This window comes from Anguilla rostrata, chromosome 4, assembly GCF_018555375.3.
Source record: "Anguilla rostrata isolate EN2019 chromosome 4, ASM1855537v3, whole genome shotgun sequence".
Taxonomy (NCBI): Eukaryota; Metazoa; Chordata; class Actinopteri; order Anguilliformes; family Anguillidae; genus Anguilla; species Anguilla rostrata.
Genome location: NC_057936.1, coordinates 31222553 through 31247318, shown reverse-complemented (window position 1 = coordinate 31247318; position 24766 = coordinate 31222553). Strand labels below are relative to the sequence as shown.

The following is a 24766-nucleotide window of genomic DNA, read 5'->3' as shown; positions in this document are numbered from 1 at the left end:
ACAGACAGAAGAGGCAAGAATTAGAAACCTGATGCATGTCTGAAAAAAAAATATGTATATATTTGAGCATTACAACTCCACTGCTCCACTGCCTCACTTAGCACCTTCATTATACTGACCGGGTGCAAACTCCAACCCATCTGGCATTGGTTTCACTTCTTTAACTTCATCCAGCAAATGAGTGGAAGGAATTACAGAGGAGTGCCTTTTATACACTTTAGAACTCTGCTGTAATAAAATAGGGAGAAAGGGGGAAATCAATCTCTGATAGTATCAGAAAGGGCCTTTCTACAACTGAATGGTCTTCAAAACTAGATTGAGAACCCAACAGAGACTTGCCTCTTTAATGTCGACCAGAGACATAGAGTGCCGGCTGAGCTGCTGCTCCTTCTCCCGGGGGGTCAGCCGGACCTCGGCGACTTTGGAGGGCAGAGGGGAGCTCTCCCTGGCCGAGGGGGAGATGGACACCGGGCTCAGGGGCACGTCAAACATCTTCTCGTAGTAGCGGATCAGCAGCTCCACGATCAGGGCCTGGTAAGGGTAGTCCACCAGCGAGGACAGGGACACCTCGGCGTCCGTCTGCCTGGGTTTGATCAGAGTGGGCCCGAAAATGATCCCCAGGTTGCTGGCCGTCATTTTGTTCTCGTCTGCTTTTTCCGTCACCCTGGAAGTGAAGAAGACCACGGGGGGAAGAAATGTAGAACTGCATTTTGTATTCAATAACAGGATGAATTTTACCCACTGTTATTCCAATCTTAACTCTACTTCTATAGACTTGCAAGGCTACTCATCTCTGGAAAGTGGCAATCGATAGATTTTGTTGTTGCGTAGTATACCTGAACAGGTGTCCGATGAGAAACTGCAGGGTTTTGTAATGGGCCCGGGGCAGCTGACGGAGAAGGTCCCTGATCTTGAAGATGACACGGTTGAGTTCGACGCTCGTTTGCGAATTCTCCTCCGCCTGTTCCACGATGATGCTCTGGCACTCTTTCGCCAGGCCGATGAAGTCGTTGTAGTAACGGAACAAGATCAAGGGCTCTGGGAGCTGCACAAAACACCAAAAAAAAATGGATCAAATGAACAGCAGTATTCAGTGCTACTTCAAACAGCAATGAGCAGATGACCCTAAGATTAGCAGCCCCTTTCATTCAAAGGACATAATAAAATGCTTTGCTGGATGCGACAATCATTTATCTGATACAGCTGTAAGAGCCCTTTCACTTGTTATGTGCTTTCTACAGCATATCCAGTCAAAAACTTCAGCCACATTTAGATTTTTTTGTCAGAATCTCAAATAATATTTAGGTCAGATTTGTTATACATGATGAAATGGCTTTTAATTCAGGCCTGGATTGAATCAACATTCGTCCTTAAATATGACTCTCAAACAAATGCTAGTGCTACTAGTTTCCAGTTTAAACTTAATTTTAACTTTGGTGATAGCTGGACTCCCTAAACAGGGTATGTGAAGACAAACATGCAATTTACAAATTCTTGCAGTGAACTGTGGTACAAACTTGAGGATTTAACTTTAACTGTAGAGTCAAAGTTAAGTGACTCCAGATCTGGGTAATGGTAGCTTTTCAGAAGAGACCTCAGAGTTCTTATGAAGTGAGCATCACTGCTTACCTGGCGGAGGTAAAGCTTGAGGACGTTGCTGATATCGTGAGGGTAAAGGTCAGACAGTTCCACCAAATCCTTGCCATTTTCGAACGCTTGGCAAAGCTTCTCTACTCGAGATTTTGCTCCATTTACTCGGTAGATACCCTATACAAGGAAGTACATTTTTGAACAGGAAGTTACTGCCTTCATAAAACAAAAGGGTTAAATGCCTATAAGACGTATTTGTAGCCAAGAAATATCATCACAAAGGAGAAAAGGCCTTTCTGAAAATTAGTTCACAGACACTCAGCCACTGACAGAAAACACATTTTTACAACACAGAGCTGTAAAAGTGAAGTTTGAGATTGTTAGGTTACCTTGATATTTAAAGCCCGGTTTTCAATCTCAGAGGTGCACTTTTTGATAATGAATGGAATCCCATCAGGGTTGTTTTTGGTCGCTTGGGTGAAATCAATTCCAAAAAGATGCAGCCTTCCCTGCAGTTTCTTGTGGCCACACTGGATCGCCAGTGTTTCAAGACACTTCTTATGGCAGGCCAGAGAACACTGAATCAAGACAACGGACATCGTCAAAAAGGCAAATTTTCAGTTTAGCATAAGATCACCCTCCAACCTGAGCCAAAAAGTTATGCTTTCATGCTAGCATTCTAATCTTCATTAGGCTCTTGTTGAATGATTGCTTGCATGGTATACCTGTGTAGGTGACAAATACTGCTCATTTCCACATGCGCTCTACCACTCAGCATTCAAACTATAATGCACAACTGCCGGAGGTCCGTAACGGGTCTACATTTTGTCGTGTTTCATACCGATCCTACTGCAGAAAACAGGCTTTTCTGGGAGTCAAAGGACGTACCTCCTCGCACTCTGCTCCGTGGAACACCACCAGGCTGTCGCACTCCCGGCACTTGGAGGGGGCGCGTAGTTTCCGCAGCTTGTGGGTCTGCGCGGCCTTGGACATCTGCGCATTCCGGAAGGGTCCGGGGGAACTGGCCGTCTCCGTCACCATTTCACTCAGGCCTGGGACGCCCAAAGAGGAGAGAATAAAGTCAGCGCCACGGTGCATGGCTGCATTCTGACCGTCTGACCAGCTAAGTACAGATGTGACTTCCATTATTACTTTTTAATATGTTACTTCCCAACTACCAAAATGTCAATTAAAAGCATTCCGTAATATTACTAACATATTAAACCAATAATAAAACTACAAATTGAAAGTACAATTGTGTAACTACACATACATTACAGTAGTTCTGCACATTCATCTACATGCTTGGAGCATTCATTTTTAAAATGCAATAAGTCTCCAATTCATAGCCTCAGCAAATTAGCCAACTGGTTGGATTCAACACAAAAAGAGCTACATGTTGCAAAAACAAATTATTTTTCACATCAGGGAACTCCTAGCTAACCATTAGATTCCGGAGGTGGCTGTAAATGTAGCCACGTGCGCCTGGCTGCACCCTCCCGCTCACCGTTGTCTGAAGGCTCTCTGTCGTCCAGGTCGTCGGCGGAGGACATGGTGCCTGTGGAGGGGGTCCTGGGAAGCCTTCTTTTAAAGTCACCTGGACAGAGACGGCACGCTTAGCTTCACTGAGGACCTAAACGCCACAGTGTCCAGTTTTAAAACGGCACAGGCCAGGGGTGCGTACTGATGATGATCATCTTTGGGAATGACCGCCCACAGTGATTCACACCTCCATTCAGCCATTTGCCCACTTGATTCTGGCTCTTTTCTCAGACAATGGCTGGAATGAAAAGCCCATCTGAGCCGGCTATAGGCAAATTCCTGGAATTACGTACAGCCATTGGGAATACAGAACACAGAGACTTGGAGGGAAAAAAAGAGCAATTGTGCTCTACTGGACCGCTAGCTCTGCCCATCTAAATAAACAAATATGAACAAAGACTGCCAAAAGAGAATTCTATATTTTCTTTAAATGTCATTATATACAAGAAACTGTTATAAAAATGCTGGAATCTTGTTAACAATATGCATAATTCAGATTGTTTACATTAAAATAGTATAAATGAATGCTATAATTCACAGAATTCTCAGCTTACCAAAAACCAAATAAATACATCAATAAATTAAAAGTAAATATAAAAAATTACATTAATGACAAGCAGGAGTCAACCAAACTATACCAAATCTTAACTCCAAATAATCCAAATATTTTGTTCTTGAGCGCATTTCAACATTTCTAGCATGTTTGTGTAACTGCAGTGTGGAGGCAAACATGTCCTTCCACAGTCTTCTCTTTAGGAACAAACAGACATGACGTAACAGAAATAGGTTTTGCATGCGGCCTGAAATGTTTTGCAGGGGATGACTCAGCCTGAGAAATGTGCTCTTGCACCAGCTGTTGTAAAGGTCAGGATCAGGAGGAGCAAGGACGCAGATGTGCACCCGGTGCAGATGGGCCTCGGGTGGGGGTGGGGGTGGGGGCAGGGGTAGATGAGTGGAGGGGTATGTGGGGGAGGGGGTAAACCCATACCTGGGCTGGCGGTAGGGGAGTCCATGGATCGGGATTCACTGCTGCCCCCCGCGCTCTCTGAGTCGCTGCACATCCCCCCTCCCTGGCTGCCCGAGGCCCAGGTCCGGAACGGCCCCTGGGTCCTCAGCGCTGGAAAAGTTTTGTTCTTTTCAGGCTTTTCACCTCCCAAAAAATTCTACTTTTTCTCCAGCCAGGGTTCAACAGTACTCTGGGTTTGTCTGACTTAAAACAGGCCATCTATTCCCATTTAAACTTCACTTTACCCATCTAAATGTCGACTTAAATTCGCAGTTCATATTCATGAGCTCTTCTCTCTTGCTCAATACACAACAATCGACATGAGGATCCTCATTAGCACACATTACATTGATTATGCCTAAATATCTAAAGGGTTTCATTAAGACTAGTGACCTTCACGTTTAATTAAAGGACTAAAGGCTCTTGCAGAAATCACATGGGAACCTAACTGTTACTATTCCAAATGGCAAGGAACTACTCACTGCAAAAAAAAAAAAAGGTCTTCAGTGTTTTTGTCTTGTAATGAGACTTCAAATCTCTTTACTTTCTCTCAAGTAGAACATATTATTATTTCAGGTTACTTTTTGCTTGACAATTGAAACTGTCATACCCCATTGGCAATTTTAGAAACGAGTAGAGCTGTATCACCTCAATGGCAATTTTTTTGTCTTATCATACAAAAAAGCACAAACAAGATTTGAAGTCTCAATATTAGGCAAATGCTTGTTAAGAGTGACTTATTTTTTGTATTTTTTGCAGTGCTGGAAATCACTGCAAACACCTGAACAATATTTGAAAATAATGTCAACCAACAGGTACTATAAATCCAATTTACAGGTACCATTACATGCATATGAGAAGGAGTCTTCCTTTTTTTTTTTAGATGTACAAAAAAAAGTTTTACTACAAACATGGTGAGGTGAAGGCACATTCAATTTTTCAAGTGAAGGTACATTAAGTCAAGTTACATGAGCACTATGTTCGTTTGCTTATGTCATGAAATATGGGGAATTACATACTGACCAGAAAAGCAACAAGCATCTCAATCTCAATTTAAACCATAGTAATCAGGGGACACTTGAACCATGGTGATTTTCCACAACATGAAAGCTGGACTCTTGAGCCAGATGAGGGCATTCTGTAATCTGTAAGCACGCTGACCTCACAGCATTAAGCTGAAGCTTGACCTGAGGTCATGTGAACAGCCACTCACCCTTCCTGCCATCTTGGCCCGGACCATCCCCCCATTTCACACCCATTACCTGGGGCCATCGTAACCCAGGGCGGTGATAATGGAGGCAATTACCGATTCTATTCACAACAGCCTAGCCAATAAGCTTTCAGAGTTTATTGGGCCATAAATGCCAGCATGCAATGGGTGGAAATATCACCATAGCTCATTAGTGAAAAATTATTTGCATTCACTAAAGATGAAACATCCATTTTGTTTATTCTGAAGTTAAACAACTTATACATTCTGATTATAATGCAGAAGTTGTGATACAGAGTAACCATTGAATTTGTAAGTGTTGCATTTTATAGTTTATATGCAAAGAATACTAATTCAATTGGTCCATTCACCTCACTGTTTTTAAAATTATATTGAATAAACACTATACTAAATTTGTTTTCGATCCATTGGCACATTTTGTCCTTTTCATTAAATTTAAAAAGAGAGGAAGCAGAATACAACATTATCACTGCGTGCATTTACACAAGCAACACTGCCTAACATCGTCAGTGAAATAAACCAATGCAACAGGAATGTAGCATTAATAAACATTTTTTTTCCCCAGTCTTCCCTGAAGCTAATAAAGCAGGAGCTTTTATGACTCTCGGTGAATGGGGCACAGTGTGTATGTGGGGTGGCTACCTTGGATGTCCGTGGTGCTGTGGGACCGCCTTTCCTCCATCTTTCCCGGGCGTGTGTGAACCGGACTCTCGACCTCATCGGCGCTCTGGAAATCGCCAGAGGTGACTGACATCTGAGACAGATTCCCATGGGAGGAGCTGCTCATTGATCGCTTAGTGAAGGGCAACCTGGCGAACGAGTTGGGAAAAGTACACACTATCACAGCAGCTACTCATAGGTGCACATGGTCCAGCGGTACACAGGGGGCTAAATCTACTGTTTTTGGAGTTGTTATGAGAAAAGGCAAATAACTCCAGCGTACAGCTCCCCTTAAGGGCTGAAGAGGACAAGCGTTACAGAGAGGAGTGAGTGCACATCAATTTAAAGGCTCTACAATTACATGAGCGGGCACCCATAATTCAGAGCAAATGCATTTTCATTAAATTCATAGACCGCTGTTAAGCAGAAATGCCATAATGTTAATCATTTTCATTTAAAATGAGATTGGAAAGCAACATAGATCAATATAAATGGAGCCGAATAGATCACTCCGTCGGACATGCAAAACAGGTCCGGTCGAGCCCCTTTGTGAGGTATTTTTTTATTCAAACTGTACATTTCCCCCGTGCAATGAGCTCATAATTGAGCTCTATAAAATTTCATTTATACTGAAATAAATAATCGTTACATTTCCACATACACAAGGCCATTCCTTTAGAAAGAAGTCATGATGATCAACTGGGAGACAGGAAAAAACGCTGGAATTTCTACTGAAAGTGTAAACTGAAACTAAGCCCCAGGCTGAAAAAGGAGGGAAACTAGTGGAACAAACAAAAATCACTGAGGTGTCTGAGTTTTGATGCTTGAAAGAGTAAAAATTTGCAGACCCTTCAGGCAATTTTGCGCGTTGAACCTAAGAGGAAAATCTGAGCTCCCGAGATTTGTTTCATAGTCGAAAGAGTGAGAGAGTATGTGGGCGTGGCAGCAGAGCAGTGAAAACAAAGCCCGTCTCAAGTTGGGGTTTCTCACCACAGACATTTCCTGAGGAAGGCCTCAAGGCGCACGCTCAAATATAACTTCTCTGCTCAGGAACCTCACTCAGAAAAACCAGCGCAAGTGTAAAGAAGCAGGGAGGCCGTGGCCCGTCGAAAGCGAAACGCGAACCCCTTTTACTGCACCGCCGATTTCTTCCCTCCATTGTATCGCCGACAAACATTTCAGACACGCACAGCTCAACAGCTATTTCACAAATAAAAAGTAACCTTCTTGTCTCCATGCCAACACGGTATTGTTCCTTAGCGGCTAACATAAACATTCAGCTGCGTATGTCCCGCGTTGACCTCTGCCTGAAACAACCCCCGTCTGCTTCATAAACATACAGAGCTGACTGCACGCCTATTAAACTTCACTGGGAAAGGGCTGTGTCAGACCGTTCCCATGCTGCTCAGTTCCTACCAAATGCCTTTCTGCACTCAGGAAGAACGGGACTCTATCTGAGAAGCGCAGCGGTGTGAACCGACAAGAGGGATGGAAGGCCATTCTAGGGCGGTGTTTCTCAACGGCGGGAACACTCAGAGGGAAGGGACTCACACAGAGTTCTGGGGGCCGTCGAAGGAGAAAGAGTCCATTCGGCTCGTGTCTTTGGGCAGGTTCTTGACGAACTCCAAATACTGCTGGCCCGGCTCGTACAGCTTGGCGTTCTCGCAGAGGGACTGGTGATTGACCGGGAGGGAGACCACCTGGGCCTGCTGCATCTGGAACCAGTTGACCGTCACCTGCGGAAGGACAGACGGACGGGCGCGGTCACTCGCTGCCGCCGCGCGAGCGCTCGACGCGCCGGGGCGGTGGGAGGGGTGCGAACTCACCGCTTTCAGAGTCAGGTCGCACTGGAACACCAGCTCGCGAATCTGCGTCAGGATTTCGCTTTTGCCGTTGGCTAGCTCGATCCTCTTCACCCCGACGTCGGCTACGCAGGCTTTGCAGTGGTCGTTAGCCTCTTCTGCCTAAAATCAGAGCAGAGCAACTCAGTCTGTAAATCCTGAAATTACCATTTATTACTTAATAATACACATGCTATTGTCTGTATACATATAAACCAAGCATTTAGTATCACATCTTGTTAATACCATGCAATCGCAACTGGTAGCCATGTACAATACAAAACAAATAGGTACTAGTGTATTTCTGGTTTTAGTAGATCACTTTCATGCCTGACTATGAAGCAATCCAACATGGGCAGGCTAGTATTGATTTGCACTGAGAACGTTCCTGCTGCCCAATCAGGAGACCCAAAAGCCGAAGTGTTTGGCATCATAATTATCGCCACATAGAGAGGGGGGGCGAACCCTACCTTTTGCAGCGCTTCCTCCTCGAGCCTCCTCCTCTTCTCCAGCTGCTTGCCTCCTCCGGCCAGCTGCTCCTCCTCGGCCCGGCTGGTGGAGAAGCGGGCCTTGTCGTACTCCTCCCGCCTCTGCGCCTGCAGGGCCCGGGCCTTCCTCAGAGCGCTCTCTGCCTCCTGCTGCTCGACAGGAAGTGCACCGCAGCCACTTACAACACTGCTGACTCACAGCTTTTCACTTCCGCCTATTCAGCCCAGCGCAAACACGCACGCATTCACACTCCCACATTCACCAACACACACAAACACACACACACACTCCCACATTCACAAGCACACACACACACACACACACACTCCCACATTGACCAGCACACAAACAGACACACATACAATCCTGCAAAAGTATTCACCAGCACACAAACACACAAAATCCTGCAAATGCAATCACCAGCTCACTGCACCAAAACACACAAGTACTCAAACACACACACACACACACACAATCCTGTTAACGCCTTCCCCTGTTAGATTTGAACAAAAAAAGGCATTGCACTGTGCTGGTGCAATGCCTTTTTTTGTTCAAATCTAACAGGGGAAGACTTTTTAGGAAGTTAAAAAAAATGCAGTTTCACTCTCTCTCCACCAGACATCACACATTGTCATGTACAGGAGATTCAGACTGAGAGCCCATGACCTAAAACACACTAGAAAGTGCATACTTCGGAAAGCTTTAAACGTTAACGGCTTTCAATGGTTGCAACGACCTCTTCCTCGAGTATGAAATGAAATTCACCCACCATTTTCTTCTGCTCCCTCTGCCACTGGTCTTTGATTTCTTTCCTGCGTTTATCGAGCTCATTCTTGCGAGCCAACAGGGGCTGGAGAACACAAACACACACAAAGAGCGATATCGCATTGCCATATTTCAGACTGTCTACGCACGCGAGACAGGAAACACACCGCAAAGTGTCAAAGCACACACAGCAAATACCCAGTCACCTGCCCACGATAACAGATCAAATCATGGCCAAGAGACCGCGAGAGCGTGCACGCTGCTCTCAAAACACTCGCTTACCTGAACGAATTTGTTGGACTGAAGGGCCGACGCAGTCTGAAGCAGAACTTGACTGTACTCGATGTCGTTCTTAAAAGCGGATATATAAATTTCCCGGAATGGCATGTTGTCCTTTGTGGGGAGAAAAAAGGAAAAATAAATTATTCACTGAACACAAAGGTCGGAGATTTCTATTTGCACATCAATCGCTTTCTTGTTATTCTATGAATATATTCCGAGTGTGTTATGGTAAGTGCAAGCGCTGGTGCGATTGAATAATTCTTTAAAAAAATAATAATAATAATTTCCGTAACTGCAACAAAGTTACCTGACTAAAATACTGACTAACCTCAAAAAAATATTGCACTAAATGGAAATGACTTAAGTGGATATCAATGTTACAAAAAATTACCTGTTGACTTGCAAGCGTCTTTGCAGATTCGGCCATTTTAGCAAAGCCTTTCGCACATTCAATATCTGCAAACAGAGCCGGTGGTTACGAAACGCACTTGGGGGCATGGACAGGGCTGTGCTGTCCATCAAATGTACCCTCAGACAAACAGACGCTTCCCCTGGTTATGTCACGCTCATGCGTGACACAGTGTCCATTCTCAGCCCAGTGCTGTTCTACCAGAAATATCACTCTGAACGCAGACAGAACGAAGACAGATGATACGATTAAATCCAGAAAATGGCAGCTTAATTGCTAGGACAGGTTTCAAGGGCCTGAGGGGGCCAAAAAAACGTCACGTCCTGGGTCCAGCTTGACAGACAGGCCCCAAGACGAGAGAGAGAGAGAGAGAGGAGAGAGAGAGATAGAGAGTGTGTGTCTGACACTCTCTCTCTCTATCCCCCTAGCTTTTGAGTCTGAGTGTCCAACCCCATATAAATGTATACGTATTTATTCATTTACTTCTGTTGCTGTTGTTGCTGTTATTGTTATATATTATTACATTCATCATGATTATTTTAATATAATTATTATTTTACATATTATTTATAATATGACAGAGAGACGGGGGGGAGAGAGAGAGAGAGAGAGATAGAGAAAGGGAGAGGGAGATAGAAGAAAAAGACAGAGGAAAAAAGACATGGACAGAGATGGCGAGAGAGAGACAGAGACACAGATAGAGAGGAGAGAGACAGAGAGAAGCGTGGCAGAGACTCACCCAGGCTCAGCCTCTTCTCCACCCAGGCCAGGACGTCTTTGGTGTACTTGGACCAGGCCTTGGCGTAGAGCAGGGCCGACTCCACGCCGCTGTCGCTCGTCAGCAGCGCCTCGTCCACCTCCTCGGTGCGGGCCGGCGGCGGCGGGGGCCCTGGCAACGCGCCCGAGAGTTGGGAGAAGGTGAGGAAGCGGCGGCCGTGCATCCCTCCCGCCCTCAGCGCCCCCGGTGCTGTGGCTCAGCCGCCACGCCCGGCCGCGGCAAAGCTCCCGCGACCTTGGGCAAGGCGGGCACCTTAATCCCCGCTAACGCTAAGCAGGTCCGACAGGGATTTTGCTTTCCCCCGCCCGGCAACGCGACGGCCGCTGATAGGCCAGCGCGAGCGGCGCGCTAATGCGGCGCCGCCGCTCGCCGCTCCGTAAAAGGAGGCTCGCAGCCCCGCAGCTGCGCGACGGCTGGCGACAGCCGCGCATGTGTTTCTCATCTCCGACGGAAACCTCTGAAGCGCGCAAGAATGCGGGCCGTTTGGGACGACTGCCGCACGCCCCGACTTCAGAAAGCGTCCGAGGAACGGCGGGGGCCGGAAGAAAGCATTCCTGCCCCTGTATCGCAGCCGACGACAGGGCGCATCGGCGGCGCTTGGCAGGCTGCGGGACGGGACCCGTATCCGGGGGGAGACATCTTACCTGCCAGGTCATCTTTCTCCGGAACGCATGCTCCGGACTCCACCGAGAGGTTCTCAAACGACTGCAGGTGAAAAACGGGCTTCGGTCAGGAGTCGCCAGACAAACAAATAACAAATCCGCAGCTGTGCAAACATGAAAACGCTACACCATGAGCTCATCTTCCTGTTCTCTCATTCAAAAGGAACAGCAGGAAAGACTTTTTAATAAATCAGAAACTTTTGGAAAGGAAAGAATAAGCGAACATATTTCTGAACCATGTCTTTTCTTCCCATGTTTTACCCTTTAGCTAAAAACAGTACACACGCTTGGCCAGCTGTGCCTGTTGTTTTATTTTATTAAATTTTTTATTTGTCGCTCAGTCACGTTCAGACTGCAACGCTAAGCTCAGCTGTCGATTCGGGAGAGCTCGGACCAGCGCACGCTCTCCTCCGAGGCGCGGCTTCCGCAGATGCTCGTTTTCACACGGCAGCCAACGAGTCCGCCTCGCACGGACATGAGTCTGAGGAAGACGCTTCATGAGCAGCTCGACAGGGGAGCTGCGAGCGCCCGGTCGACCAGCAGGGGTCGCTGGAGCGCGGAGAGACGCCACCATCCCAGCTGGCTGAAGCCCTCCCTCCCCGGGTGACGCCTGCAACGATTATGCGTCGACCCGCGGGCCCAGTCGGCGCCGGCATGTCAGGATTCCATACCAAGAAGCGGGGCACGTGAACAGCGCCTTAACAGGATGAGCCATTTTCTGGCCCCTGTACCCTTTGATTCATAGTCATGTACATGTTTGGGTTTAAAGCGGCTGTAGAGACGGCTTACCCGACTTCTCCGGCTCTCCAGGAGGCCCAGCGCTGAACCACTGTCTACATCTCCCATAAGGAAGTCAGACACTCTGCAGCAAGAGGAGAGAAGACAAGGCACATGTTCACTCTACTAATCTACAGCTGAAAATTACAGCCATTACATAATAACCTACATGACCTATCAGAGTTTACATCTGATCTGCAGAATGAGGTCAGGGAGGGCGGACTGGGAACATCAAAGCCTTGTCTGACCGCCTCAGACCAGTCACAACCCCAATGCAATTAGCAGCTTCAGTTTCATGCACATCCACATGCCTCATTATGAATGATCAGTAATTTTATTTTTAATTGCCTCGTACTTGAACAAATTCCACCCTGGATAATAGGTGAGTCACAAAATAAAATAAAGACACTATATACAGTGAGCTCTATAATGTTTGGGACAAAGATATTTTTTCTTGATTTGGCTCTGTACTCCACAATTTTAGATTTAGAATCAAACAATTCACATGCGGTTTAAGTGCACATTCTCAGCTCGTTTTCACCATATCGAAGTGAAAGCACTTTTATACATAGACGCACATTTCAAGACACCATATTGTTTGGGACATATTAATGTTATGTAAATGAAAGCAGTCATCTTTAGTACTTTGTCGCATATATTTTGCATGCAATAACAGCTTGACCCATAGACACCAGGTGCTCAGTATTTTCTCTGGTGATGCTCTGCCAAGCCTGTACTGCAGCCATCTTCAGCTCCTGCTCTTTTTGGGGGCTAGCTGCCTTAAGTTTTCTCTTCACCTATGAAACGCATATTCAACTGGATTCAGATCAGGTGAATTGCTTCAGCAGCATGTTTGGGATCATTGTCTTGCTGTAGGATGAAGCAGCCATCCAATGAGCTTGGAGGCATTTGGTAGAACTTGAGCAGATAAGATGCCCCTGTTCACACTTTGCTCTTGTCATCACTCTGAAGTGAATCCAAGTCTCACCTGTCAAGACCTTTCTCCAGAACTCTGCAGCTCTTTTAGGTACTTCTTAGCAAACAGTAACCTTCCAACTAACTAGTGGGTTGAATTTCGTAGTGCAGCCTCTGTAGTTCTGTTTGTGAAGCCTACTGCAGACAGCAGTCACTGACAAATCCATACCTGCCTCCCGAAGAGTGCTTCAGACATCAACTGTAGAGGTCTTCCTTGGCCTTTGCCATTTCTGAGCTCACCAGTGCTCTCTTCTTAATGATGTTCCAAACAGTTGAGTTTGATAAGCCTAAGGTTTGGCCTAGGTCCCTTACTGTTTTTTCTTATTTCTCAGCCTCATAATGGCTCCCTTGTCTTTCACTGGCACAAATCAAATCAGGTCCTCATGTTGAGAAATAGCAATAACGGATTCCAAAGGAAATCAAAAGCCTATAATCAAGACTAGATACTGAAAGCTCTCTTATACCTGCACTAAGGAAGCAACTGAACACACCTGACCAACCAGAAACACCTGTAAAACCATCTGTCCCAAACATTACAGTGCCCTAAAATGGGGGGACAATGTATAAAAAGTGCTCTCGTTTCTACATGGTGAAACCAAAATGCATAAAAATACCCTTTCATAAAATCTGAAAAAAAAAAACAAATCTAAAACTGTGGAGTACAGAGCCTAATCAAGAAAAAAAGTCTGTCCCAAATACTATGAATCTCACTATATATCAGAAACTAATCATATTAATGGTACTTACACATTGCCAAAAGTAAACGCCAATGTGTCGATAGAAGCATATATGTCTCCAAAAAGGTTCTGTTTATTTTCTTCTTTTACTTCTTTGAAGTTCACACCTGATGAAAATGGGAAAAAAAATTTTTTAAAACCAATACTAATGATACCGTCAGAAACACTGATGGTTAAACACAATATGGTATAGTAGTAACATTCATCTGAAATTATAGGTGCTCTTTATTCTTCAGACCTCTCAAAAGACATACATTCTTCATCTACTCTCCTTTGCCTTTCAAATACGGATTCAATATTGCTTCAACAGGAAAATTTGAGGTCACAAGTTGTTTTTCTTTTTATAAAAAATTGGGCTGGCCACAGCTTAAATCCACAAAGCTCTGCTAATAGGGTCACTCCACAACTCCGGTTGTAATCTGGCGAAAAATCGATTTCCTGCTGAGAGTCTAAACACCCTAATGGGAGAAAAAAAAGAGGGGAAAAACACCAACATAAACAGACCACAATCAGTCTCCACAATAAACTTCCTCTCTGACACAAACAGCCATGGATGGAAAATAGACCTGCAGAATGTCACTGGAGACGCACAGGCAATGGCAGAACCACTGACGCCATCCCCTTTTAAACAGATCTGACATCCTCAGTCCTTCCTCTCCCAACAATGGCTGTTTCTAGAAATCTCCAAACTGACTTAGCCAGTGGTAGCAGAAGATAAAAAAAACTCAAATATTTTGTATCATTTTACTTACGTTAAACTCACCAAAAATCTAGGTTTCTCTTCCGGATTAGGGAAGCCTTTATCAAATCACTGTCCACCTCTTCTCAGAGTATAACGCACAGAAGGCAAGACTGCACTTCCATTCTCTCATTCTGCCCACACGCACCAAAAGCAACTCCCGTGGAGAAACGGAGCCTTACCACCCAACTTTCATAAAAGTTCTGCACGTAATGTGCTTTGATAAACAGGAAATAGCCAAGCAGAACGGCACACGCAGCAGGCATTAAGCAGCGTTGAAGTCCCGCGACTGACGTGGTGCGGAGCTCTGAAACTCACCTTCTGCAGCGGTTTCCTGTCTGCGCGTTACTGTGCCACAGGAAATACTCCGGCACTGCTTGCAGTCTCGCATTCAAACCCGACGTTTAACGCCGCCTCTGTGACTTATCTACACCTAAACCTCCCCGTCCAGCTCACGCAAGCCAACACAAAGCAAGCGCCCTGCGGTCTCAGCCCAAACCACAACTGGACCTGCTCTCAGTTTGGGGGGAGCGAGCAGGAGAGAGAAAGAGAGAGAACTTCTTCGCCGTTCAACTATTTTCTCAGTTTCCTCTCCTCCAGCAGCAGAACGGCTCCTTACAAAAAACGTCTTCAGCTATGTCCTCTCAGATGTCTTCAAAAGACATCTTCAAAAGAGAGAGAGAAGTCTTCAAGAGAGCTTCTTGTGGTTTTTTTGGGTGGTGTTAAGGTGCGACCCACAGTAAGGGGACCCCTGAAGAATTCACGGAGATGTATGGCTATCCATGGCCAAATACCAGCCCTAGGTGGCCCCGCCCCCGCCAGCCAGCAGTGGCACTGCGTTGCTGCTGCCGTGACGTCTTCCCCAGGACATCCTGAGGTCAACACAAACACAATATCTACCGTCTCCGACTGCCCGCAATCCAAATATGGAAACTACGTCACTGCAAAAAAAGAGCCATTGTTTCTCAGAGCAATATCACACTTATCTGACCATGAACCCACCTGGTTATTTATTTATTTATTGTTTGACTGGGAGTAAATCAGTAAAACTGGTAAAAACCCAAAACAGAAGTCTAATAACGGTTCGATTCGGTGTAATCCTGAACCAGATTTCAGTAATCATTCAATGAATCGTCAGACTTGTGACTTGGTTCTCTATAGGCACTCTCTGTAAGTGCATAACAAAAATGTTTTGTGCAATAAATATGAAGTACATTAATAGCGAGGCTCAATTCATAAAGGCCCTCTCTGAAACTGAAATGCTGTCTTTACTAATCTATAAACAGGCCAGAACCTCAGTAAAAGGTCAGAAAAAAACAAAGCAAAGTTCTGGATGTCAACAAGTTTCCAGTTTCCCCTTAATCCCACCTCTACACAGTGCCCCACGCTTCCAGCGAAAATGACCTAGTGCGGTCCCTCAGTTTTGACAGCCCAGGGGCCAGTGTCAAAACAAGAACAATCCGTGCCTCGTCTGTGATAAACAGTTGCAATCGGTCAAATTCTTGTGACTGCCCAAGAGAGATGAGAGTAGAAAAGAATTTCAATAACCTCTGAAACCTGATATCTTTACAGAGGAGCAGGAGAAAACTTCCTGTAGACCTCTACCCGTATGAGAAACAGTCCAGATGGCTTGTTTAAGGAGTAGGAAAAAGGAGGGGAAAAAAATATGGCTCGTTTCCTCAAGCCATGGTGATATGGTAATTACAGCACCCACAGAGGAGGGTGAATATCATCAGCATATTTTTGGTAATGGGACTGCAAAAACCACAGTCAGCCCCAGTCTCACAAGCGCATTTTATTGTCTCATTCTGGACATTCTGTCTCATCCGCATTGTGAAAGTATGTACTTCGGCACAGTGAATGACTCCTATATGCTCTTGATGCAGTGTGTCAAGACTGTCAACTACCACTCCAGAACTAGTCCTCTATCCTTCTGCGCCTTACCGACGAGTGCCTAAGCGCATGCGGACGGACTCGAGTTGGCCCGAGCGTCCTAGCCCCCTGGTGGAAAGGAATGTCACTGGTCAGTAATGCCGGCATATTTACAAGGACGGCAAAGATTTCTGAAAAAAAAAACTGCCTGCCCAAACTTTTATGGTCTTGCTACATGCATATTTAGAGAGAGAGTCATGGGTGTTGTTGCCGCACTCAGACCGCATTCCAATAGAAATACAAAAGCAAGCTATGCTATTGAAGTTCTTTCTTGTTCATGTTCAGCAGATGGGATATTCTCTCGGCTTTAATATTAAACTGTCAGGGGTCAGTCTGAATTGAAATTTAAAAGTTGGGGGGAGTGGACTGGACTGGCCAGTTGGGAGAGGTTCTTTTCAAAGTATTATTCATTTGGCAAGTTATTATCCTGACCATCACAAGACAAGCTGCATGAGCGTACCCCCGCACAGGCCTTTAAATGCTTCTTATTATCAGGGGTCCAGGCAGGCTGCCCAGGCCTGGTCAGAGCTTCAGAGTGTAAGAGAACTCTGCAGCGTAGATAAAGCGCATCTTGGAAATGACTTCGCTTCGCTCTCCTTTGGCTATTCAGAGGTATTCAGAGAGCTTGACAGTCAATGTGACTCGGCTATCAAGCATGAAAAACCGTACGGCACAGATAGGTGTTACCGTACGGTCTGACGCATGCTGGGCGATGTGGGTACGAATGTTCTCTGTGACAGTGCCACCCTCATTAACAGACACTATTGCCAAAAGCGCGCAGTGGAATCGGGACCGTGCTGGAATCAGAATTGGAGCAAGGTACAAACTGAAATTCTTGCGCAGAGGCCAAGTGAAGAATTACACTGAATACCAGATCATATTTCTGGCAGTAAAACAAGCAAAGTGAGATTCCTCTGCTGTGTTCTCTCAGAATACCCACATCCCAAGCAGATAGAACTAACAAACGGCCAATCAAATGGCTCCCTGATACATAGTTACTCACTTTACAGCTGCTGGTGCAGTGCACGTAACAACGTTTTTTGTAGCTGTGATGCAGCCGTATATATATGAATGGAGATTATTTGTAACCTGTTCTCGTGCCTTACCTTTCACCTTGGCAATGACGGTCCCTGCCGCACTGAGGATGTCCACGGAGTTGAGGGTCTGGTGTTTGCCGATGACAGCTTTCAGGACCCGCAGGAGCTCCCCCAAACGCTCGTGCACCACCCGGTGTAAACAGTCTTGATTTTCTGTAAACGACACAAGCAGAGCCCTCCTGAGGTCAGCTCATACAGCCATCCTGTGCTTCTTTCCCATCCACCTCACACAAACTCTTACCATACTCCACAAGACACAAACTCTACCATACTCACAACACTCAAAACTCTTAACCCCAAACCTCGTAACTCTCATATTACAAACACGCACAAAACTCTACCCAACTCCCAACCTGAATTCACCATCGCCCTAGCACACAATGAAGAACTGGGACTACAATTTTAATCAACTTGAATGAAATCATAACCCAAACATCTTTACATGCTTGGTTTTGAGAAACATCTGTGTAGAGGTACCGTTTCAAGCCATAAAAGCATCACAGTTATTTTTTTCAGTACCTCTCCAAAGGTTAATCAACGGACGTTTGCAAACACTGCACTTCGTTAAGCTACCAAATTGTGGTTGGGCAAGACACATGCTAAACAGTGACCTCCAAATATCCATTCTACACCGAAAATTAGACACTACCCACAGTGGTATACGACTAAAGGGGGGAAAATTTCACTGACCCCACAAACACGCCGAACCCGTCATTTCCCGGCGCGAAAATGACGCGGCCCTGCCGGGCCCCGCTCTGTTTTTGTGCGTCCGAAAGCGCAGCCGTGGAAAGGTGACGCGCCCGCGAGCGCTCTTCCTCTGGAGTCAAAGCTCCATTTGTGCTGACGCCCGGCACGGGATTACACAACTCATGGAAAAGGGGATCAAGGAGATTTTAGCCGTCTCCCGTTTTTTCCCCCTCTTTTTCGGTACGGGACAAAAAGGGCCTGCGGTGGAACTAATGCTGTTGTGGAAGTGGCTGCCATGACAATGACGGCTGCGCCCCGTTCAGGAAATCCAATCGTTTGTGTCCATGTTCGCATACTGCCCTTAGTGCGTATGGAAGTTCAAAAGCTATATTTCTATTGTTGCAACATTCAGAAAGAAATATCATTCGTCGAAGCAAAATTAGTTTCATAACTAAATCGAGATAGATTCTTACAGCCAATTGGTTGCCTTGTTTACTCAGACTTGCCCTGTATAAACTCACATTTTCGCTGGACATGACCCCTATATTGTCTAGTAGAATAACAGCAAGGTCAACCTGTTAATACATCACTACACCAAGACCCTTAATAGCCTTTCAGAAAATACATTTGCCCTGCTGACACAGTCACAGAATTAGAAGAAAGTCTTATGGTGAATAGCCCATATGATAAAATGCAATGGCGTTAGTATTTAAAGTGGGTACAAGGGGTCAAGTCTCTACTTCAAATCCTGTGAATCTGAGACTGTATTCCCCCAGCACACTTTCCCCTTCAGTCTCTGCCAACTGCCTCCCTGCAGGACGTCGGGAGTCGTGCACCACTCTATGGCAACTGTCTCCATCCATCTTCATCATTCATCGGGCTCGGACACTTTCGGGGCAGTTACCTGTTGTTTTCTTATTAAAACCGCCGTTTGTTTTTTCTTCGTCCTTCCCACAGTCTTCCAAGCGTCCAAACGGAGCCAAAAGTTTGCTCTGGCCAAGCGATCGCTCACAATTAGCTGAATTGGACATATGAACTCACTAGGAGTTGTGTTCTGAAACCTCTTCCCCTTTCTCGAGCTCGCTGCAATTGAGATGTGTGCTTTGAGTTTTTGAGTTTCGCGTATGTTTTATGAGAATAATGAGCTCCTATGCCTTTGATATGTTTAGCGCAGGGGGGTCACTTCAGGAGGTCGAAAGTGTTCCCCAGAGGAACATTCAACATACCGTCGCTTCACAACACAGGTTAAAAACCTCAACAGACCGAGCCATGTAAATTACACCACCAGTTAACACCCTATAGCTATTAACCAGACAAACTGCACAAGCTCACAGCCACCTGATTGCGGCTGTAGCACATGCAGAGGGAGTCCCCACGCTCAGCAGACTGCAGCTGCGTCACCTGCCTACGTAGAGCGACCGCATATTTACCAGACTGCATGCGCGACACCACAGGCCACAGAGCCTGCTCTCTGACACCTGGCCCGCCAGCCAGGCCATATCACCCCACACTGCATCACTCGCAGTGCAGGGAAATTCAGTCTCTTTAAAAAGGGGGGATTAAAACATGGGGCTGTTACGAAAGGATTGACTCAAAAACAAGGAAGAAAAGCATGATAAGCGCCATTGTGCAAGAGTGGTCAGTGTCGAAATGAAGACGAAATTGCAAAATTAAAGAGCAACAAAATAGCGTGCAAACCCCTTCAGACAAGTCTTCTTTTAAAATGAGCTAGGCTTCCAGCAAACTTCAAAAAGCACAATTTCAAAGCCTCATTCATCTCAGTGTGCACCATCTGACCAAAGTTTCAGTAAGAGCAAGACACACCGGCAGTTAAATTGCTGAAGAAGATGGCCGCCAAGCGGCACGTCCCTAACGACCGCGTGACCGTTTACGACGTCCTCAATACTAATTGGCGAGACATTAAGCTTTGTCTTCAGCCCGGGATAACCGAGCGCATTGTACCGCAGGTCATCGCTTAACCCCCAGGCTCGGGCCTGAGCCTCGTACAAAGGGCCCGGGCTCGGGGCTTTGGGAGAGCGGGCCGCGGCGTGCTTTCGGGAACATGGGTGGCTGTTTGACCGGTGTAACCTTCCCATTGTCCCGGGAAGCAATTTGCAAACACAGGGCCCGCCGTCCCTGCGATCTGAGACCCGGCCTTTGCCTACCGTTGGTCTAGGGACAAAGTGGATTGAGGGATTGGGGGCATGGGACTAAGCTTACCCACCCCCGATCTGAGGAGGATCCCATTCATCCCCCCTCGCATACGTACCCTCCCCCCCGGTTTTTGTTGGGAGCCTGACCGTCCCGCCCCCCCCGCCTCAGCCGCTGTACAGTGGGTGAAAAATGAGTTGTCCCGCGAAGCAGGAGGGGCCTGGATCTGAGCTCCTGATAAAGAGGTCACAGAGCTGGCAGCACTGATACCACATTTTTCACTTAATTAGCGTCATGGAAACCAACACTGCATTCCAGAACTGCGATGCCCCTCTCTTTCTGAAGAGGCTGCTAGGGTGGGGGGTGGTGTTGATGTATAATAAAAACACTGAGATCATTCATCATTAAGATGTCAACATGATAGTAACTGAAAAAAATCATCAAGAATTAAGTCAATCTTAACAAGTATTTTAGTCTTATATTTAAACTTCAAATCTTATATCCATTACTTTTTGTTAAATAAGACAAAAAGATAGCCAATGACCCAAGACAGTCTAGACTAGCCAATGGTGTAAGACTATTTCACTTGTCAAGCAAAAAGTAGCTAATAATATTAAGCTAATATTTTTTAACTTGAGTGAAAAAGTTTTTTTAAGTCTCATTACAAGACTAAAACAACCGCTAACATGTGGTTGAGTCGCCATGGTTCAAACCCAGCCTTTTTGAATGGGGGTAGGGACAATCATATTTTTGTCAATCAATCAAGGACTTATTATAATGAATTACTTAGTAGTTTGAAAAGGCACAGCACAAGCAGAAGTTCCATTGGAGAAAAACAATTCTTCCTGAAAACTTTAATTTGAACATTTTTACATTTGTTCTACTTCCAGCAAGGCTTTTATGCTAGTTCAAGTTTCCGTAAAGATCTTAAAATCTAAATTATAGACATACACCATCTTTGTTCTCACAGTCTTCTGCTGTGTGCTCACTGTTTCCCAATGCACACTGATTAATGTTGCTGCAATGTAAGTTAATCCTCAAAAATTATTTGCCCTGATATTTTCTTTGTGAAATGCCTGTTACAAACCAAAACACTGAAATCCCAAAAGGCTTTGTAACATTCCTTCCTTTGCAATTTGCTTTGTGATTCCAGCTATGCTCAATCATGCATCTGTATCAGGGAAACAATAAAGGCCTATTATTATTGCTTTAACACGTTTTGGAGAACAGAAACTGCATGGTGGTAAATACAGGTATACACTTCTATGGCACAAAGAGGAAGGCTATAATGTGCAGTGGTCATAAGCGGCAGCTCAGAGCCCTGCATGTCACATTGTGCAGTTTACAGGAAATGACACAAATGAAATGAGGAGATGCTGTAAAATACAGCAAAATCCCTTCACTGGGACAAAAACGCAGCCATTCCATCCGAATGCAATCCTGGACTAATTTGACCCTTCCGTTCCTGAAATCTGATATTCTCCCTTCCCTCAAAAAACTCACATTTGTACCACTAAATAAATGCTTTGTTGAATATAGACTACAAGTATATACCCAGAGGGGACTATAAATATAAAGGCTATCGCGCATACTGAATTTCAGGGTGCGGTGTTAACAGTAATATGAGTGAGATTCCAGTGCAGGGAATGTCTATGAGCTCCTGCAGCCAGCCGGAATATGCGGGGCAAACATGACCCACATCTCAAGTACTGCATTAGAGAACCGTACATCGTGCTGTATTATATTAATCAGCTGTGAATTAAGAAATTCACTTATGTCACAGAAATAAGGCTGCATTCAAAAAAATGGCACGATCCAGTCACGGTTACCTTAATTTGTCAGTGGATGAGAGTTCCTCGCTGTGAATTTCTGCATCAAACAACACTGGGGCGTGACAGTTAGAATTAGGTGCATCTTCACAGCGAGCCAGAGCAGTTAAGCCCTGCAATCCTGAAGTGATTTAAAACCCCGGGCATTGTGCGAGACACCCCTCTGTGAAGCGTGACTCAATGAATGCGCCGGCCGCCCCTAAATAAGTCAAATTAACATTTATGGTCTTCTCTTAAAAGAACAAATACCTGAACACTTAACCTTTAGCACCGGTCGATTCTTTCCCGGGTGCGAGACGGTCCGTTGGCCAGCGGGATCTCTGGGACGCTTCCTCCGGGCCGGACCCGCCTCGGAGTGCAGAGCGGCCCACCTGCAGCCCGGGCCGAAGGGGGGTGGGGATCAGCGGCTTACGCCCCGCCCCGCCCCGCCACACCAGGCTTTCTCCCCCCCGCCTCACCTTTCAAGCGCCTTTTCCCATGAGCGCAGACAATAGGCCGCCATGAAAGCGCCGCTTTTCTCAAAGTGACGCGCCGTCCTCGGTCCGGCCATTCGGGGTTTGGGAGCAGCGCAGTGGCCATTAGCATGAGAAAACCGTGCGGACGCCGCGGCGAAGGCCACCGTTTACGGCGCGGCAGGGGCCTGGATCGTACCTTCATGACCTTATATGAAATATGAAATCACAGCATCGGGAAGAGTTCGGAAGGTTGTGGGAGAACACGTATTAGCCATTTATTTAAAAAAGGAGAATTAAAATGAAGTGTGAATCAAGTCCTCTTGAATCAAGCTTGGGTGTCCTTTAATGAGGCAGTAATGACAGGGAAGACTTCCCCGTAAAGTGTTGTTTTGAGTTGGAAGGGGCTTATGGGTGTGAAGGTAAAAAAAAAAAAAACAACTTATTACATTAAGAGCTCAAACAAAAGAGTTGTTTGACAGGAACACAAGGAATCAGCCTCCTATCCAATGTAAACCCTACACATGCACACATGGACAACAAAATGACTCAACTGTAACTTTCTTTCTACACCAATTGAGTTTACAGGTATTTTCCCCCGCTTTATTCAGATTGGGAAAAAGAAGAGCGCGAGCATAGTTGGGGGGGGGGGGGGGGCACACTCCAATCCGGGGGACAAATTCAGTCTTTTATTCAGCCCCACCTGTCAAAATGCAACATGCTTCCTTTTGCACAAAGTTGAAACAACAAATGTACAATTTCGGTACATTAGAATGCCTTTAAATTGAATCTTCTCTCTTCTAATGAATGAATCCTCATTTTCTTTTTTTGAACTTCTTAGCTGGCTGTTATTGGTAGTTCATGAAACAAACAGGAAGTATTCAGGTATAATAAGGCACATCATAGAAATATATCGGGAAATAGTAAAATATGTATTTTCTAGATGTTATCTCATAATTATGAATCAACTGCTTTATGTAACATTAAATAAACTTATTGTGGATTAGTGGCAGCACATTCTGTAACATTCACTCGTAATATGACAGCAGGGATTTCCCGATCACTGAATAAAAACACTACAGCAAAAGAGTAAAAATGCATTAGACTATTTATTTTCATTTAGGCCTGGAATGTAAAATATGTTTTTTGTCTTTCATATCATGGGAGTCAGCAAGGAGGCCTACTCTTTCACCTTACTTTTTACAAGCAGGCATCATTGAAAAGTAATCTCAAGATAAATGTGCACTGGCTCAGCTAGTATTATATTACCATGTGTGATAGGCCTACACCACATAGAGAAACAAGAGCAACTGTACCAAAAGAGATTTTTCCCATGCCTCAGCCTGTTTACACATTATTGGCACTCCATTTACACTGTCTCCCCTAGAAAACATTTCAAAAAACAATACCAGAAAGTGGCTCGGGGAAGGGTGGACTGGCTGGGAGGGGGATTACCTTGTTCTCAGACATTCAGGCTTATTTCATGTACAACAATGACAAACAAGCCATTAAAAACAACATTTCTACTTCAGATGAATATCTTTTCAGGTTTGACCGCACGATTTGACATTTTCATATTTCAACTAACAAACTTCTCCTAGCCCCATGTTTTCAGGAATTCCTCCTGACAGGTTGTTTGTTGCTGGCATATTCAGTAGAACATTAATTCAAACAACAAAATCAGTCACAGGGCCATTAACTGGAATTGTTTATAGCCTATTAGATTGGGCTAGCATTACTGAATTTTAACATGGTACTGACAAGCGGGCTGACAACAAACCAAACCAACTCTACTTGGGCAGAGAACTAAGCTCATTCAAAATACAACAAATCCCACAGAAAATGTTGTTTTTATGTTGGGACAGTTACCAAAATTAGTTTCAGACGGCCGTACCATTTTTGGGATCCTCCAGCCAGGCTGGCTCCCACCCAGACGTCAGATGTTTATCAGCTTTGCTGGCAACGTTATCCACTACGATTTTATTTAAGGCCACAGTTACAGGACTATGGGTGTCCATAATGTTTGAGGGCTCCAAATTCCTGTCTATTATCACCAAGTTATGGGTCATTTTCCTGGAACCTATTTCTCACCCATATTAGCTTTCATAGCTCCTTTATAAGGCATATAGCTAATC

The 24766-nt window shown here is 45.3% G+C and overlaps 1 protein-coding gene across 6 annotated transcripts in view; it reads right to left on the bottom strand.

The window, feature by feature from the left end:
- arhgap29a (Rho GTPase activating protein 29a) overlaps positions 1-24766 on the bottom strand; it is a 46350-nt gene that overhangs the window by 2712 nt on the left and 18872 nt on the right. For 2 of the 6 annotated variants that reach the window (XM_064332238.1, XM_064332239.1), the window contains exons 3-22: positions 17522-17665; positions 13755-13851; positions 12045-12117; positions 11238-11298; positions 10555-10704; positions 9798-9862; positions 9407-9517; positions 9129-9209; positions 8341-8508; positions 7856-7993; positions 7581-7765; positions 6012-6178; positions 4121-4249; positions 3098-3187; positions 2479-2642; positions 1980-2168; positions 1630-1767; positions 837-1045; positions 340-664; positions 120-228 (exon numbers count right to left, since the gene is read on the bottom strand). In XM_064332238.1, coding sequence (XP_064188308.1) covers positions 120-228; positions 340-664; positions 837-1045; positions 1630-1767; positions 1980-2168; positions 2479-2642; positions 3098-3187; positions 4121-4249; positions 6012-6178; positions 7581-7765; positions 7856-7993; positions 8341-8508; positions 9129-9209; positions 9407-9517; positions 9798-9862; positions 10555-10704; positions 11238-11298; positions 12045-12117; positions 13755-13851; positions 17522-17665 — 2793 coding nt within the window. The other 4 variants (XM_064332240.1, XM_064332241.1, XM_064332243.1 and 1 more) reach the window with 4 other exon arrangements.